The sequence below is a fragment of the Carassius auratus genome, unplaced genomic scaffold (genome assembly GCF_003368295.1).
Source record: "Carassius auratus strain Wakin unplaced genomic scaffold, ASM336829v1 scaf_tig00216101, whole genome shotgun sequence".
NCBI lineage: Eukaryota > Metazoa > Chordata > Actinopteri > Cypriniformes > Cyprinidae > Carassius > Carassius auratus.
Genome location: NW_020528410.1, coordinates 13,888 through 30,000, shown reverse-complemented (window position 1 = coordinate 30,000; position 16,113 = coordinate 13,888). Strand labels below are relative to the sequence as shown.

General features: G+C 40.9%; 2 protein-coding genes and 11 non-coding genes across 13 annotated transcripts; 8 read left to right on the top strand and 5 right to left on the bottom strand.

Moving 5' to 3' along the window:
- Window positions 1–152: 152 nt before the first annotated feature.
- Window positions 153–234, top strand: trnas-aga (transfer RNA serine (anticodon AGA)). Its single transcript has one exon. It is a non-coding gene; the product is annotated as a tRNA-Ser (tRNA).
- A 155-nt stretch (window positions 235–389) lies between these two features.
- Window positions 390–461, top strand: trnah-gug (transfer RNA histidin (anticodon GUG)). The gene has a single exon. It is a non-coding gene; the product is annotated as a tRNA-His (tRNA).
- A 128-nt stretch (window positions 462–589) lies between these two features.
- On the top strand, window positions 590–671 carry trnas-uga (transfer RNA serine (anticodon UGA)). Its single transcript has one exon. It is a non-coding gene; the product is annotated as a tRNA-Ser (tRNA).
- A 168-nt stretch (window positions 672–839) lies between these two features.
- On the top strand, window positions 840–912 carry trnak-uuu (transfer RNA lysine (anticodon UUU)). The gene has a single exon. It is a non-coding gene; the product is annotated as a tRNA-Lys (tRNA).
- Window positions 913–2,537: 1,625 nt separating this feature from the next.
- trnas-aga (transfer RNA serine (anticodon AGA)) lies at window positions 2,538–2,619 on the top strand. Its single transcript has one exon. It is a non-coding gene; the product is annotated as a tRNA-Ser (tRNA).
- Window positions 2,620–2,976: 357 nt separating this feature from the next.
- On the top strand, window positions 2,977–3,049 carry trnak-uuu (transfer RNA lysine (anticodon UUU)). Its single transcript has one exon. It is a non-coding gene; the product is annotated as a tRNA-Lys (tRNA).
- Window positions 3,050–4,200: 1,151 nt separating this feature from the next.
- On the bottom strand, window positions 4,201–4,273 carry trnav-uac (transfer RNA valine (anticodon UAC)). The gene has a single exon. It is a non-coding gene; the product is annotated as a tRNA-Val (tRNA).
- Window positions 4,274–4,880: 607 nt separating this feature from the next.
- trnav-cac (transfer RNA valine (anticodon CAC)) lies at window positions 4,881–4,953 on the bottom strand. Its single transcript has one exon. It is a non-coding gene; the product is annotated as a tRNA-Val (tRNA).
- Window positions 4,954–5,076: 123 nt separating this feature from the next.
- Window positions 5,077–5,149, bottom strand: trnav-aac (transfer RNA valine (anticodon AAC)). The gene has a single exon. It is a non-coding gene; the product is annotated as a tRNA-Val (tRNA).
- A 1,240-nt stretch (window positions 5,150–6,389) lies between these two features.
- trnav-uac (transfer RNA valine (anticodon UAC)) lies at window positions 6,390–6,462 on the bottom strand. Its single transcript has one exon. It is a non-coding gene; the product is annotated as a tRNA-Val (tRNA).
- A 599-nt stretch (window positions 6,463–7,061) lies between these two features.
- On the bottom strand, window positions 7,062–7,134 carry trnav-cac (transfer RNA valine (anticodon CAC)). Its single transcript has one exon. It is a non-coding gene; the product is annotated as a tRNA-Val (tRNA).
- Window positions 7,135–8,222: 1,088 nt separating this feature from the next.
- LOC113097069 (uncharacterized) lies at window positions 8,223–9,168 on the top strand. Its single transcript, XM_026262300.1, has 3 exons — window positions 8,223–8,835; window positions 8,899–8,970; window positions 9,095–9,168. The coding sequence occupies exons 1-3, from the start codon at window positions 8,268–8,270 to the stop codon at window positions 9,166–9,168; spliced, it is 714 nt and encodes a 237-aa protein (XP_026118085.1). The 5' UTR covers window positions 8,223–8,267.
- Window positions 9,169–10,799: 1,631 nt separating this feature from the next.
- Window positions 10,800–14,643, top strand: LOC113097068 (uncharacterized). Its single transcript, XM_026262299.1, has 5 exons — window positions 10,800–11,741; window positions 11,840–12,879; window positions 12,969–13,116; window positions 13,222–13,649; window positions 14,300–14,643. Exons 1-2 carry the CDS (start codon window positions 10,804–10,806, stop codon window positions 12,783–12,785), a joined length of 1,884 nt encoding a protein of 627 aa, XP_026118084.1. The 5' UTR covers window positions 10,800–10,803; the 3' UTR covers window positions 12,786–12,879; window positions 12,969–13,116; window positions 13,222–13,649; window positions 14,300–14,643.
- The last annotated feature ends 1,470 nt before the right edge of the window (window positions 14,644–16,113 follow it).

The window sequence follows — 16,113 nt, the reverse complement described above, 5'->3', positions numbered from 1 at the left end:
AGTGCACAAAGTTTTGTTGTTATTATGTCTGTATCCAAAAAAAGGAAACCCTTTATTCGGGTTACAGTCAGCTTGCTGACTGAGCTGGGTTGTTTGCAAGTAGGTCAGGCAGCAGTGTTGCACACAAACTGAGCAGAAGCTGGTCTGTTCTTGTAGTCGTGGCCGAGTGGTTAAGGCGATGGACTAGAAATCCATTGGGGTCTCCTCGCGCAGGTTCGAATCCTGCAGACTACGCTGTTTGCTGAAGGCCATGAGGAAAAGCATCCATGAATTTTTCAAGGTCCTCCCACTGATTAGCGAAATGTCCTGTCCCTCTTCGATGGACCAACACGCCGCTGGTGCTTCTGGTATTCGGGCTCCAGGGGTTAACTTGGGTGAGCCAGTGGCACGCCGTGATCGTATAGTGGTTAGTACTCTGCGTTGTGGCCGCAGCAACCCCGGTTCGAATCCGGGTCACGGCAACACTCTGGCGTTGAGTGTACGGGAAGGTTGACAATTTTGTACCTCATCTTTCTTCTCTATTTTGTTTTTGACGCTTGGCCTGTGCAGGGAGCCACCAGACAAGGGGGCAGGCAGCCTACCGCTAGACGTAGTCGTGGCCGAGAGGTTAAGGCGATGGACTTGAAATCCATTGGGGTCTCCCCGCGCAGGTTCGAACCCTGCCGACTACGGGAGGGCTTTGCAGTGTCGCTTTAGCTTTCTGTGATGGTAATTGTGCCTTCTATGGTCCTTTGTCCTAACTGCTTCTAGCTTTCATCCCGTGACACCTGCGTCTCTTCTGGGCAGCTTGTTGTAAAACTGCTGTTATATAAAAGGTGAGATGCCAGTGCTCCACAAGAGCCCGGATAGCTCAGTCGGTAGAGCATCAGACTTTTAATCTGAGGGTCCAGGGTTCAAGTCCCTGTTCGGGCGAAGCTCTTTCTTTGGCCTCACCTTGCTATCACTACGGTCCATCTCTTCTGCTGACTCTGTACTGGAACGGTGTTCCTTCCTGCTCCCGGTGATCAGGGGATCTCCCTTGTGGTTAGTGACAAATGAACAAGGCAAAAAAACACATAAAGAACAATGGTGCCTGGACTTTTTGAGAACCGGAGCTTGTAGCCTAGAATTTTTCTTTGTAAATTATGTGAAAATCATCTTGTTTACTCACTTACAGAAAACAATACATTGATTAAAATTTTCTAAGACACTTTTTGTTGGTAAAAGTCATATGCGAGTAGGCGTCAACTATCATGAATATCATTGTGATTTACACCTGAGAAGACAAAGCCCTGCATAATGAGCTGCATAAAGAGCCGCTCAGTCAGCTGTTGTCACTGAGAGGGAGGTGTTACAAGAAAGAACTTGAGAACAAAATAAATGTATATAATTTTAAGTTTGGAGTTTATTTAGAATATATTTAATTATCCCACAACATAATTTAATATGGGGGAGCAGTTAAACAGTTTATTAGGAACAATCAAAGCTGACTTTCAAACTAATTTTATTTTTGCATCATTACTCCAGTCACACAATCCTTAAGAAATCCTTTTAACAATCTGAATTTCTAAAAAAAAAAAAAAAAAAAAAAACCTTTATTGTTATCATTATTATTAATGTTGAAAATAGCTGAGAATATTTTTCATGTTTTTTAGGGTGGTTAATTAAAAGAACACCATTTTTTGTTACATTTGTTACAGTTACATGTATTTGTTACATTTATATTATTTACATCAAGCTTTTGAGTGGTATAGTTTTGTATATTGTTATTGAAACTTCATAATATTTAACTTAATTATACATTTAGTCAAGAATTATAGTTTGGAAAAAGTCTAACTAGTAAAATGTTTAGACGTTATGTGAAAACTAGTAAAAGTATATTAATAAATATAAAGAGACTTACTCATTTTTATGATCTCTGCTGAATAAAGTGCTTCATTCTTTTTTTTCTGAGGAAATCCATTTCTCAAATCCTCAACCACGTCACATCTTTTTGGGGTGAATTATGTGTTATTCCTCTCATCGCGAAGCAAACAGAAAAATAAAAGCACTTGAACAACAGTCTGGCTGCTTTTTCTTCTGTGTGGGCGTATTCAAGCCGCGCTTCAGTTTGAATCTGAATAGAGCGTTCAGCGCGGGGGCGTGGTCACATTTGATATAATGAAGGGAGACGTGAAAAAAGGACATCGCCTTGTTTTCATATGGATTACTTTATCACAGAATATTTGTTTTCGGCAGCACTTGTTTAGTTTAAAAGTAGAAATGTCAAGCTTTCTATAGATATCTCTCATGTCTCTTCGTTGAGTATTCACACAGTTCGAGGTTCATTTGAATGACGTGTTTGTAAATGAAGATCAGCGCAGACAAAGGCTGCAGACAGCACATTTTGATTGTTATCTTTATTTTATAAGTGCACAAAGTTTTGTTGTTATTATGTCTGTATCCAAAAAGGAAACCCTTTATTGGGTTACAGTCAGCTTGCTGACTGAGCTGGGTTGTTTGCAAGTAGGTCAGGCAGCAGTGTTGCACACAAACTGAGCAGAAGCTGGTCTGTTCTTGTAGTCGTGGCCGAGTGGTTAAGGCGATGGACTAGAAATCCATTGGGGTCTCCTCGCGCAGGTTCGAATCCTGCAGACTACGCTGTTTGCTGAAGGCCATGAGGAAAAGCATCCATGAATTTTTCAAGGTCCTCCCACTGATTAGCGAAATGTCCTGTCCCTCTTCGATGGACCAACACGCCGCTGGTGCTTCTGGTATTCGGGCTCCAGGGGTTAACTTGGGTGAGCCAGTGGCACGCCGTGATCGTATAGTGGTTAGTACTCTGCGTTGTGGCCGCAGCAACTCCGGGTCACGGCAACACTCTGGCGTTTAGTGTACGGGAAGGTTGAAATTTTTTTACCACCTAATCTTTCTTCTCTATTTTGTTTTTGATGCTTGGTTGTAAAGCTTGTAGAGCTTGTTGTAAAACTGCTGTTATATAAAAGGTGATCCACTAGAGCCAGGATAGCTCAGACGGTAGAGCATCAGACTTTTAATTTGGGAGTCCAGGGTTCAAGTTCCTGTTCGGGCGAAGGTCTTTCTTTGGCCTCACCGTGCTATCACTACGGTCCATCTCTTCTGCTGACTCTGTACTGGAACGGTGTTCCTTCCTGCTCTCGGGGATCAGGGGATCTCCCTTGTGGTTAGTTAAAAAAAAAAAACATTTATTGTTATCATTATTTCAAGAACACAGCAGAAACTAGAAAATTTCTCTTGGTGATTTTTGTTGGTCAAATTTTCGAGTTTCTCCAATCTTCTTGAAACTTTTAGTTTTTTTGAGCCGAGATTTCAAGTTTCTCCAATCTTATTGAAACTCACCACAGGGGTAGCACGTGTCCAGACTAGCATGGGAAATCAGGTTTTAGCTTGATATCTCTTCAGAAAGCTGAGACATGGACTTGCCACGTACAATCTATCCCATTGTAAAAAATACAGACTGTTTGTGGTCAGTGGAATTCTGAGGGTTTAACACCTCTGGGTGCTTCGGGAGTAAGCGAGGAGCCACCTGAACAGGTTTATTGGCAGATTCGTTGACCATTGTGTTGAATTTCAAGAAGGTTAGCCATGTGTTAGAAACTGCTACGGCTTGCATCATTTTATCAGAAAATACCACTCCAGATGGATGTGTTTTAAAGTTCGTCAAGGGGATAAAAAGGCTACTTGTGGGCACGTAGGGGATCAGGGGGACACATAGACAGCTTGCGGTCACAGTTTTTGTATTACCAGTGGACAGAAGCGCAATTAGTGGTCACATAGGCGGTGAGAGGGACTGATGGGCTGTTTTTGGTGACACAGGTGATCATTGGGACAGACAGGGCCGGCACGCAGGGGTCTAAGGAGGGCCTGCCACGTACCCCCTTTTAGACACCCCTTGAGACCCTGCCTTACGTGATGGCCTAGGTGGAATAAGACCCTTACACAAGAGGACAGAGTTCATTCGGCGTGGCAGTCTACGCAGAGTTTCCTAAAATCTCGTCTTTGGTGTTTCTCAGAAGAAAGCCACACAGGCTTGGAATGTCACAGTTGTGGGTTAGGTTTAGGTCAAACAATGACTGCTCTTTCATTTCTGCATCAACTTTACCTTTAGTGACTGTATTAATGCCTATTGGCCGCAAAGCCTTGGAAGCGTTGAGTTCCTCCTGAACAGAAACCCACCTGAACAATTTTGAAAAAGAGATCCAGTGTTCCCGCCCAGTTTCGAACTGGGGACCTTTCGCGTGTAAGGCGAACGTGATAACCTCTACACTACGGAAACCTGTGGCGAAGGTGTCAGATCTTTTCATCTCATGCATCTTGGAGCGCTTTTCAAATTACAAATTGCGTTGCGCTCTTCAGTTCGCAAATACCTTCTATTTTTAGCAGCAAACCGGGAATTTCTCCAGTTGTTTGCGGGAATCCTCTGTGGCCATTTCTTCTTTGCTTTTTTCCCCACTTTCATTTAATATATGTATATTTATATGTTGTACGAAATATTGGGTCTTTGAGTGCACCGGCCATCTGTTCATCTAAACTACCAGGTCAAAAGTACAGAGTACTGTCTGCGTGGGTATTACCGCTGCCTAGTGTGGCTTAACAATTATCTCTACACCTGTGTAAAGATGGGCCTTCGTGATGCAGAGCTGCTGCTCAACAGAGGGCCACTCAGGCAAATCTCTTTTTTCGTGTTCCTCAGAAGAAAGCCAGACAGGCTTGGAATGTCACAGTTGTGGGATAGGTTTAGGTCAAACAATGACTGCTCTTTCATTTCTGCATCAACTATACCTTTAGTGACTGTGTTCATGCCTCTTGGCCGCAAAGCCTAGCTAGAATTGAGTTCCTCCTCAACAGAAACCCACCTAAACGATTTCAGAAAAGAGATTCAGTGTTCCCGCCCAGTTTCGAACTGGGGACCTTTCGCGTGTGAGGCGAACGTGATAACCACTACACTACGGAAACCCACTTCCTAAGCAAGTCCGAAATCATTGTGTGCAGGCTCAGCAAAATGCGCATAAAGGCTAAACCTTCTGAAGCCAACTGCCGGCTCAAAGGGGTTCATACATTTCTTCAAAAGGGGACAGCTGTTTCTGCTCGGTTTCGAACCGAGGACCTTTAGCGTGTTAGGCGAACGTGATGACCACTACACTACAGAAACTCCACGGTCTAGCGCTAGAGTGCCTTTTGGGCAAATATTTATATTGTGATGTGCCCGAAAGCAAATAGACAATCGGCGTAATTCCCACGCACAAGAGGACAGAGTTCATTCGGCTTGGCAGTCTATGCAGAGTTTCCTGAAACGCTACCCTTAACTTACCTCGGAATTAAACACTTGCAGCTTGATATCAAGGCGAAACCTGCCTTCCTGTGCTAGTCTCAAACTAACAAACCAAAAGTTCCAAGAACTCAGGAGAAACTCGAAAATTTCTCTTGGTGATTTTTGTTGGTCAAATTTTCGAGTTTCTCCAATCTTCTTGAAACTTTTAGTTTTTTTGAGCCGAGATTTCAAGTTTCTCCAATCTTATTGAAACTCACCACAGGGGTAGCACGTGTCCAGACTAGCATGGGAAATCAGGTTTTAGCTTGATATCTCTTCAGAAAGCTGAGACATGGACTTGCCACGTACAATCTATCCCATTGTAAAAAATACAGACTGTTTGTGGTCAGTGGAATTCTGAGGGTTTAACACCTCTGGGTGCTTCGGGAGTAAGCGAGGAGCCACCTGAACAGGTTTATTGGCAGATTCGTTGACCATTGTGTTGAATTTCAAGAAGGTTAGCCATGTGTTAGAAACTGCTACGGCTTGCATCATTTTATCAGAAAATAACACTCCAGATGGATGTGTTTTAAAGTTCGTCAAGGGGATAAAAAGGCTACTTGTGGGCACGTAGGGGATCAGGGGGACACATAGACAGCTTGCGGTCATAGTTTTTGTATTACCAGTGGACAGAAGCGCAATTAGTGGTCACATCGGCGGTGAGAGGGACTGATGGGCTGTTTGTGGTGACACAGGTGATCATTGGGACAGACAGGGCCGGCGCGCAGGGGTCTAAGGAGGGCCTGCCACGTACCCCCTTTTAGACACCCCTTGAGACCCTGCCTTACGTGATGGCCTAGGTGGAATAAGACCCTTACACAAGAGGACAGAGTTCATTCGGCGTGGCAGTCTACGCAGAGTTTCCTAAAATCTCGTCTTTGGTGTTTCTCAGAAGAAAGCCACACAGGCTTGGAATGTCACAGTTGTGGGTTAGGTTTAGGTCAAACAATGACTGCTCTTTCATTTCTGCATCAACTTTACCTTTAGTGACTGTATTAATGCCTATTGGCCGCAAAGCCTTGGAAGCGTTGAGTTCCTCCTGAACAGAAACCCACGTGAACAATTTTGAAAATAGATCCAGTGTTCCCGCCCAGTTTCGAACTGGGGACCTTTCGCGTGTAAGGCGAACGTCATAACCTCTACACTACGGAAACCTGTGGCGAAGGTGTCAGATCTTTTCATCTCATGCATCTTGGAGCGCTTTTCAAATTACAAATTGCGTTGCGCTCTTCAGTTCGCAAATACCTTCTATTTTTAGCAGCAAACCGGGAATTTCTCCAGTTGTTTGCGGGAATCCTCTGTGGCCATTTCTTCTTTGCTTTTTTCCCCACTTTCATTTAATATATGTATATTTATATGTTGTACAAAATATTGGGTCTTTGAGTGCACCGGCCATCTGTTCATCTAAACTACCAGGTCAAAAGTACAGAGTACTGTCTGCGTGGGTATTACCGCTGCCTAGTGTGGCTTATCTCTACACCTGTGTAAAGACGGGCCTTCGTGATGCAGAGCTGCTGCTCAACAGAGGGCCACTCAGGCAAATCTCTTTTTTCGTGTTCCTCAGAAGAAAGCCAGACAGGCTTGGAATGTCACAGTTGTGGGATAGGTTTAGGTCAAACAATGACTGCTCTTTCTTTTCTGCATCAACTATACCTTTAGTGACTGTGTTCATGCCTCTTGGCCCCAAAGCCTTGGTAGAATTGAGTTCCTCCTCAACAGAAACCCACCTAAACGATTGTGAAAAGAGATTACGTGTTCCCGCCCAGTTTCGAACTGGGGACCTTTCGCGTGTGAGGCGAACGTGATAACCACTACACTACGGAAACCCACTTCCTAAGCAAGTCCCAAATCATTTTGTGCAGGCTCAGCAAAATGCGCGTAAAGGCTAAACCTTCTGAAGCCAACTATCGGCTCAAAGGGGATCATACATTTCTTCAAAAGAGGACAGCTGTTTCTGCTCGGTTTCGAACCGAGGACCTTTCATGTGTTAGGCGAACGTGATGACCACTACACTACAGAAACTCCACAGTCTAATGCTAGAGTGCTTTTTGGGCGAATATTTATACTGTGATGTGCCCGAAAGCAAATAGACAATCGGCGTAATTCCCACGCACAAGAGGACACAGTTCATTCGGCCTGGCAGTCTATGCAGAGTTTCCTGAAACGCTACCCTTAACTTACCTCGGAATTAAACACTTGCAGCTTGATATCAAGCTGAAACCTGCCTTCCTGTGCTATATTATTAAACCAAAGTCATCGTTGAAAATACAGCAGTTATTTTATATAATTGTTATAGTTTCTTTGTAAGAGTGAATGTTTCATAATTAATCTCTAAGTACTTGTTACATTTTTTTTTAAATGTTAACAATGCAATATGATACTCATAATGTAATTCATATGTATTAAACACACATATTACATTTATTACATATATATTCTATATTATTATATATATTACTGAACTGTTTGTATATAAAACAACATTTTGAATTAGTTAAACTTGTTTTAATATATACATGTACACATTTTCATATTAAAGATATATATACTTACTCATATATTGAGTGGATTAAATAAATATTAAATAACACAAATGTATAAGTCTCTTATGCTCTAAGGCTGCATTTATTAAGGAAAAAAACTGAAATATTATGGCAAGTTAAAATAACTTATATTATATAACTTATATATATATATATATATATATATATATATATATATATATATATATATATATATATATAAGTGCTGCTGATAACTGTCTTATTTCACTATATTAAGTATTTTTATGTGGCCATGATTTCAGAACAGCATCATGAAGAAAACAGTTCCGGGTAGGTCTTTCAGGAAAGGCCCATCAGGCCATTTACGCCGGGACCCATCAGAAGAGGCAAAAATAATTAAAGACAACCCTTCACTGCAGAACAAGTCAACACCTCAAAGAGAAGATCTGGTCAGGATGAATGCCCGTTCTGTTGTCTTACAGAGAGGAGGGGATGTCTCTGACAAGCAAGAGGTGTTGGGAGAATACATTCTACAGTTTGGCAAATACAAGGGCCAGTCTTTCAGGTGGTTACTAGAGAATGATGTCGGCTATGCTTTGTACCTGTCCAATAAGGTTGAGGAAGAAGAACAGGCTGGGCAGTTCAACCCAGAGGGTCCTTGCAAAGATAGTCTAATTTCCTTTATTGAATACTCAAGAAGCTTTAAGGAAATTGATGATCTTAAACGGTATCTGTCTCAAAGGCCAGATCCATTGCCAGTTTTGATGGAGGAAGACAATACTGTTGGATTTGGAACAAGAGCTCAAGACACTTGGAGACAAATTTGGGATACCAGGGCAGACGGATATGCTTTCTTTATAATAAAGCAGAATTGTGTTCCAGGCAGCAAAATGTACAACTTGCAGCAGTATCTTTTAAAACAGCAACAACAACAGCTGACGATAAACACTCCTCCGGTGCCCCCACCATCAGCTTCCACTGCAAGACCACTTGTTTCTTCCAGTACTGCTTCTGATCAGCCTGGTAAATGCAAATGTGCTTATATTGTTACTTAAAGCCTACTGATCCATTGATTTTGTTTTATAGTGATGGAGGAGGATGAAGAACTGGAGAGGATAATGCTGAGTCTGTCTCCAACAAAGTATCTCACACAGCTGAGTAAGTGAATCACAAGTCGCGTCATGTGTGTTATACAGAGCCATGTCAAGTTCAGCATGTTTTTGACACATGCAATTGCACATACTGGAGCAAAAATGTTCAAATTATAATGCTTAATTTTCAGGATCATCTGCAGCCACGGGATCCACATTCTTGTCTACAGCAGGTTACTTTCCTTATCAGTGTTGTGTAATTTGATTATAGTAAAAGTATTTCTAAGAGCCAGTGATTCTGTATTAATCAGTTAATCTGAAAAACTTTTCAAACAGTGTGGTCTGCTACGGTGTCAAACAGTCACACAAAGACATCAATAATCAGAATATGAACCTCAACAATGGTGACCATAAAAAAATGTTGCAGAGCATGCTGGGAGCCATGGATGAGTTCTGTACTACAATAGTACCCAAAATGCATTGCAGCATGTTTTTTTCGTCACCATTGTAGAGGTTCATATTCTGATTATTAATGTCTGTGTTTGACCAATTACTGGCAAAGAAGAAAAATGTATGTGTACAAAAATGTTTAGAAAGTCATTTTTATATTAACTGATTATCACAGAATCACTGGCTCTTAATCTCACTTTTACTAGAATCACTTCTACTAAATACACAACACCTACTTCATTAGACGCCATACAGATAAATAATTGATGATTATCATCACCAATATAAAGTATAACAACCTACACCTAGGTACAGGTGTAACACCTGATGGCCTTTCTTCTGGGTGTTTGAGTTACAACAGATGTGTTTCAGAAACACACGGTTATAACAGCCAGAGAAAAGACTAAGACAGAAATCAAGGGTCAAGAGCCCAACTAAAGCAAACACTGATCTCTAACATGGTAACTTCAAACAATAAATCAACATCTACACCTTAGTTCATTCTCAATAAGATCTTCTGTAGACGTCTGACTGAAATAAAGTCAGTCTGGTTATTAATAAGTGGAGCTGGTGATGCTGTTTGTGGGTTGTTTAATCAGATCTTGAGAGATTTCATGTATTTTATTTCAGTTGATTTCATCTAAGGCTGTGTCTGAAGTCAGTTGTAGCAGTTCTTGTGTTTCTCTTTTCTTCAGTGATTCTGTTTGTTAACAGCAGCTGTTCACTAATTCTCAATCAGCACTTAGTTAATCAATTAATAACTTAAATGCAAAGTTTTAAAACTCACATGGTTTAGATCAAGGCAATCTGTTTACTCAAGCGGTTTGAGTAATGTTTACTTATTGGGTTTTACAGTGCTATTTCTTTTGTCTGTTTTCTTAATTGCAGAATATTTATCATGTGCATCCAGTCCTTCGTGCTGTCTTTGCTGTAAACTGGTTTAAAGGGACAGAAGTGAGAGACTTATCTACACTCATTTGATAAAACTGTTTTGAAAAAAAATTATTTTACATTTAGAAATTTCTAGAATATCTGTTTCGGGTTTTTTGTTAGTGTAAAAACTTTTCCAAAATAAAAAAGTAAGTAAGTGAAATTTTCACTTATTCTTCACAAGATCTTGAAGTGTTCCTGTAGCTCAGTGGTAGAACATTGCATTAGCAAGTGCAAGTTTAGGGGGTTTGATTCCCCGGGAACACATGATAGGTGTAAACTGTCAGCCTGAATGCACTGTAAGTTGCTTTGGATAAAAGTGTCTGCTAAATGCATTAAAATAATATTATTTAATTAAAATGTACTTATTATTATTATTTTTTTTTTTTACTTAACTTAGTTAAGTAGATTTACTTAATTTCCAAATGTGTTAAATTTACTTGAAAAATGCTTGTGCAAAAACTTGCCAAATAAAAATTAAGTAAATTTACTTATTACTTTTTTCAGTGTAAGACACCTCATGAATATGGTCTCCTTATGGCGCTATCCACCTCAGCCTGAGCTTATAGAGACAAACACTGGCCTTCCATCACCCAAATACTTCCAACTCCATCCCTTTTTCATTTGGAAACCTGAGCACAGTATAATGGAAAGGCTTAGGAACAATTACATCCTGCCTTGTCTTTACAGATGTCAAAATCCAAATGTTGTGTCCTCTGGTGTGGGAAGACCCAGAGTGATCCTTGGTATTACTGGGCAATTTTACATCCTTGCTTCACGTCTGTGTTGTAAGGCATGCAAAAGATACTGGTTTGCTGATAAACCTCAGTGGCTGGACATTCTACCACAGCGATTCAGAAACATCTTGCCAGCCTTCCTCACCCATAAGAAGGCAATCTGTAAAACAGTGATGGATGAACTGAGGCGCTCTGGAAAATCCCCTAATGACATGGCCAACCAGCTGTCTGAGGTGCTTCACCTTAAATTTGAAAGAGCACATCTGGCTTACCTTCTCAGTGTGCAGAATGTCAGGGATGCTGAAGCAGGGCTGTATGGTCAGAAAACCATCACTGGGGCACTGAGGAAGGATGACACACCTGCACCGTTTGGGGATTACGGAGACACTGATGGGTGGAATGGGGTGTATGTCTCTGCACACTATTTAATAGAGTGCCTCCTTCATGAATATCAGCGTCAGGAAGCAGCTCTCACTCAGCTCCTACAAGGCACTTTTGGACAGGTGTTCAGGTCAGATCACACACGCAAAGTTGCTAGAAAAGTGACCCTCTTATCTGGCACGATGTCATCCTATGCTGTGATGAACGAAAACTGGATGATTCTGTTCTGGGTGATGCTGCAGAGTGAAAGTGAGCAGTCATTGGAGTCAATGTACTGTGGGCTATCCAATCGCTACAGTGTTGCTGGTATTCCCAAGGCCAAGTACCAGTGGGTGGACAGGTATAAATCATCACATCTAACCAAACATTACATCAAGTGGTGTAAGCAAAGGTTATGAATACATTAAAATGTATTTTTTTCCCCCTTTATGTACTTAGGGACTGCTGTGCCGCTTTCAGAGTGATGGACCCAGGACCTTATGAGCACCAGCAGTGGGAAGCCTGGAGGACCACAGAAGCTACTGTGGCAGAGGTTACATCAGGAAACCTCAAGAATTTACATGCCGCTTGCAGGAAGTTCAACGAGGACATGGTTGTTAAACTGGACTTGTTTCACTGTATGCGGCGGTTCACCAGGGAGTGTGTTTCGGAGCACCATCCTCTGTATGGCTCTTTCTGCCAGTTCCTCTCTTCTGCCTTCTCTGTAGTTGATCAGGGTGACCTGGAGAAACTGAAGAACGCATACAGATTTTGTGGTATCGAGCCTTCTAATCCCACCAAGCTGCACATCAGAGAGCATTGTAGGACAAAAGTGCCACATCCCAGAGAGCTGGTTCAATGGGTGGAAGAAGTGTTACACCATTTCTATCTGGCAAAGGATCCCAACAACATCTTCCTTTTCAAACCCTCAATGTTAAAATTATGGTGGATTCAGCGTATCCACATCCTTAGAGGCTGCCTGAGTGATCCTGAGGTGGAGGAAGGAATCCTCTACAGATATGGTGGAACCCTACAGCTGAATCATGTCAAGGGTGATGGAGCTGCTGTGCCCATTTGGATCCCTGTGAGAGGCACTTCACAGCAGGAGGGGTTTCATTTCCACCAGGCTCAGTGGGTAACGGGCAATCGTGTCTCTCCTGAGTTGTTCCAGGCACAGGGTATGACTGGTGTGGCACGCTGGAATTATCAGCGGCTGGTGGACCTGAAGCAGCCTGGGGTTGTCTTACCTGGAGTGTTTGACCCTGTTTTGATGAGAGTTAAACAGGGCATCTATAAGTGTGACAGGGCAACCCAAATATCCAGCCTTGCACATCTCCAGCAGGGACACAGGAGAGAGGTTTGGCCTGCAATATGTGGAGCCAGGTTGTCGACCTGTGCCTCTTGACTTTGACAAGCACAAAAGCAGGAAGACAGACCTAGGAGATGTGGAGATGCAAGAGGAGTCTTCATCTGGCATTCCGTTCTCATTCCCATCTCAGGTACGCCTTTAAAAAAAATGTATATATAAATATTATTTAAAAAAAAAACATTTATAATTCTCACATGCATATTGCACAATTTTTTTTAGGAATGCTTAAAGGATACCTCTTCTGCTGAGACCCCTCTTGCTGCAGAACCAGAGGCTACCTCACAGGCTGTCATTTTTCACCAGTTTCCTACACCAAGTGCTGTGACAGTGAAGGAACAAACATCAGAGGAGTGTCTTTTAGTTGGAGGTAACTATATAATACATACAGGCGTCAATGTGTGTAATCTGTCTGCCTCATCTATGGACACAGAAAACATATACTTAAGTTAGTTATTTTGTGAATCTCTTTTAGAACTCCCAAGCACATCACCACTGCCTGTAGCTGCTTCTCCCTGTGCTGCTCGCACTGGACCTATTAAGACCGGTGGGCGAGTTTTTGTGTTAAACCATAATAGATGGACGGATCCAATGAGAAATATCATTGATGGTTGCAGTTATGGCAGCGTCTTCACTCAGCCAGTGAAACAATCAGTGTCCCAGTGACAGTACTGGCACCTGCCCCAGTCAATCCACCTGCAAAGGCTGTTCCTGAGGCTGTCCCTCTGGACCAGACAGCATTCGAGAAGATGGTGAAGGACATCATAGAGAAGCAGCAGGCAGTTCAGCAGCAACAACAATTGCAGGTGCTGCAAAAAAAGCAAACCAGATCCTGTTTAGCCTGTGGCCAGCCTAAGTCTCGATACATGGGTGATGGCTCCTCAATACATTTCTTCTATCAAGGTAGGGATGTTAAATACTTCTACTGCTCCAAAAAGTATTTGACACACAAGCTCCTTTCATACTGCACGTCGGACCCGCAATATTCCCGTAACATTGCCTGGTCCTCTTCTGTGTGAAAGCAACCACGTCCCGGAATTGATTACCGAATTGAACCCGGGTCGGGGACCTAGTAACATTGCGGTAATCGATCCGGAACGAGCGCTGTGTGAACAAAAGCCAGATCTAATTCCGTATCGAAGTGATGACGCGCGTTATCGCGCGACTCTTTTACCGGCTGTTTTGAAGGAAGATCAACATTCGCGACGAAAACATATGTGCAAACTGTAATGAAGCAGAGATCAGTTAGTTCCTCACTTTCCGCGCTGACGCCGAGATCGTTTGCTTGCTTCAGTTAAAGTATAACGTGCCAAGCGTTGTGGACTCGTACATTACACGTCACGCGCTGATGTCACGTGTCGTTACGGGATCTTCTAGGGTTGTGTGTGAAAGCACGCACATATACCGGGTCTTCACTGGCAGTGTGAAAGTGCCAAATCTAGCGACCAGGAAACAATTACAGGAACACTTTACCCCTGTATTTGACGGAATGGCAGTGTGAAAGGGGCTATATTCAGCAGAGGGCCTGACCAACCCCAGAATGCCTTTTGAAGATTTTGCAGAGACTCCTTTTTTTCAGCGGGAACTGGAGGCCTCTAAGCAGAGAGGGACAGAAAGGAAGAGGGTCACTGATGAGAGAAGCAAGCGGAAGTCAGCAGTGGAGCATCCTACTGGTCGTCTGTGCAGATTCTGCCACCTGCCACTGAAACAAGGACCCAACAGTCCTCATATTCACACTAGTTTACCTGGAGTGGCAGGCAAATACATTTACTGTCCTGCTAAAGTGTTTTCTCTTTATCAGGCTCAGGGAATGAGAGCAGAAATGCCATGGAGAGACTTTCAGCAGTCTCCATTCTATGAGACTGAGAAGCAGAGGTGGATAAACGAAAAAAAAAAATGACTTCACTGTGCTACAAAACAATATTTGAGATCTGGGCATGTCATTTGCCAAAGACATTCTTGCACAAGGTTATGTAAATAACCTTGTACATTTTTTTTAAAAAATTATTTCATTTATTTCCATTTGTTCATTAAAGCACAGAAAGGATTCTTTATTCTATTGCATTGTATTTTAGTGAGGTTTTATTTTGTTGACTTGCATTGTTAATAACTGTTATAACTAAACTGTCTACATAATTATTTAATTTTAAAAATAATTTTTTCTTGTTTTTTTCCCCGTTATCCACAACTTTAGATTATATTATCATTATTGTTGTTGTTGTTATTTAATCTATAATTGTAAATTATTTTATTTATATTTCTGTTCATTAAAATACCAAAAGTAATATATTTTATTGTATTGCATTGTATTTTAGTGTTTTTATTTTATTTTATTGACTTGCATTATTTTATCTTGCCTCATAAACACTATATGTTAATAACTGTTGCTATTAAACTCTTTTTTAATTTAAAATATGTGTTTCTTGTATTTTCCCCCCATGTTATCCACAACTGTAGATTTTATTATTATTACTGTTGTTTAATCTGTAATTTTTAATTATTTATTCCCATTTGATCTTTAAAATACCTGAAACATTGACCTTATTTCCATTGTATTTTAGTGTTTTTTATAAGTAAATTTTATAGACTTGCGTTGTTATTAACTTGCTCAGATTTGTAAACACTAAATGCTAATCACTATTAAATACTATATAATTGTTCATAATTATTTAATTTACAACACAATTTAATTGTTTTTCCTGTGTTCTCCACAGCTTTGGATTTTATTATTGTTGTTGTTTAATATATAATTATTTAATGTATATTTATTCAACTATTATATATTTTGGTAAGTACTGTACTTTAATAATTACATTTTTCAGTTTTATGTAATATATGAATTACTGACCTATAGATAAAAATTAGAAACTTTTTTGCTGTTATATTTCATTTATATATATATATATATATATATATATATATATATATATATATATATATATATTCTGTACATAGTTATACAAATATAAAATTAATTTCTTTCAAAATAAAGTCCTGAAATATTACCAAATGTTCTTTTTTAATTATTCAAATTGTTCTATATTAAAAATAACTTCCCTATAATAATGTAAATATTTATTAAGATCGTTGCACATTTTAAGTGTATCTGGATGAAAAACGAATACAAACTTGTTTTATGGTGTTTGTGGCCGAGACGGGATTCAAACCTCTAATTCTGTGTATTTTTTACGTCCCGCCTCCCTGGAATTTCCTTCATTCCTATTGGCTAGTCAGCACTGTACACCTATCCGCGACTAGCCTTCGCGTGTTAGGCGAACGTGATAACCACTACAATATGGAAACCCACTTTCTAAAGAAGTCCGAAATCGTTGTGTGCAGGCTTGGCAAAATGCGTGTAAAGGCTAAA

Coding starts and splice junctions, on each gene's coding strand:
- LOC113097069 (XM_026262300.1), top strand. CDS start 8,268: ATGAATGCCCGTTCTGTTGTCTTACAGAGAGGAGGGGATGTCTCTGAC. Junction 8,836..8,898: donor TACTGCTTCTGATCAGCCTG/GTAAATGCAAAT, acceptor TTTGTTTTATAG/TGATGGAGGAGGATGAAGAA. Junction 8,971..9,094: donor AAAGTATCTCACACAGCTGA/GTAAGTGAATCA, acceptor CTTAATTTTCAG/GATCATCTGCAGCCACGGGA.
- LOC113097068 (XM_026262299.1), top strand. CDS start 10,804: ATGAATATGGTCTCCTTATGGCGCTATCCACCTCAGCCTGAGCTTATA. Junction 11,742..11,839: donor AAGTACCAGTGGGTGGACAG/GTATAAATCATC, acceptor TTATGTACTTAG/GGACTGCTGTGCCGCTTTCA.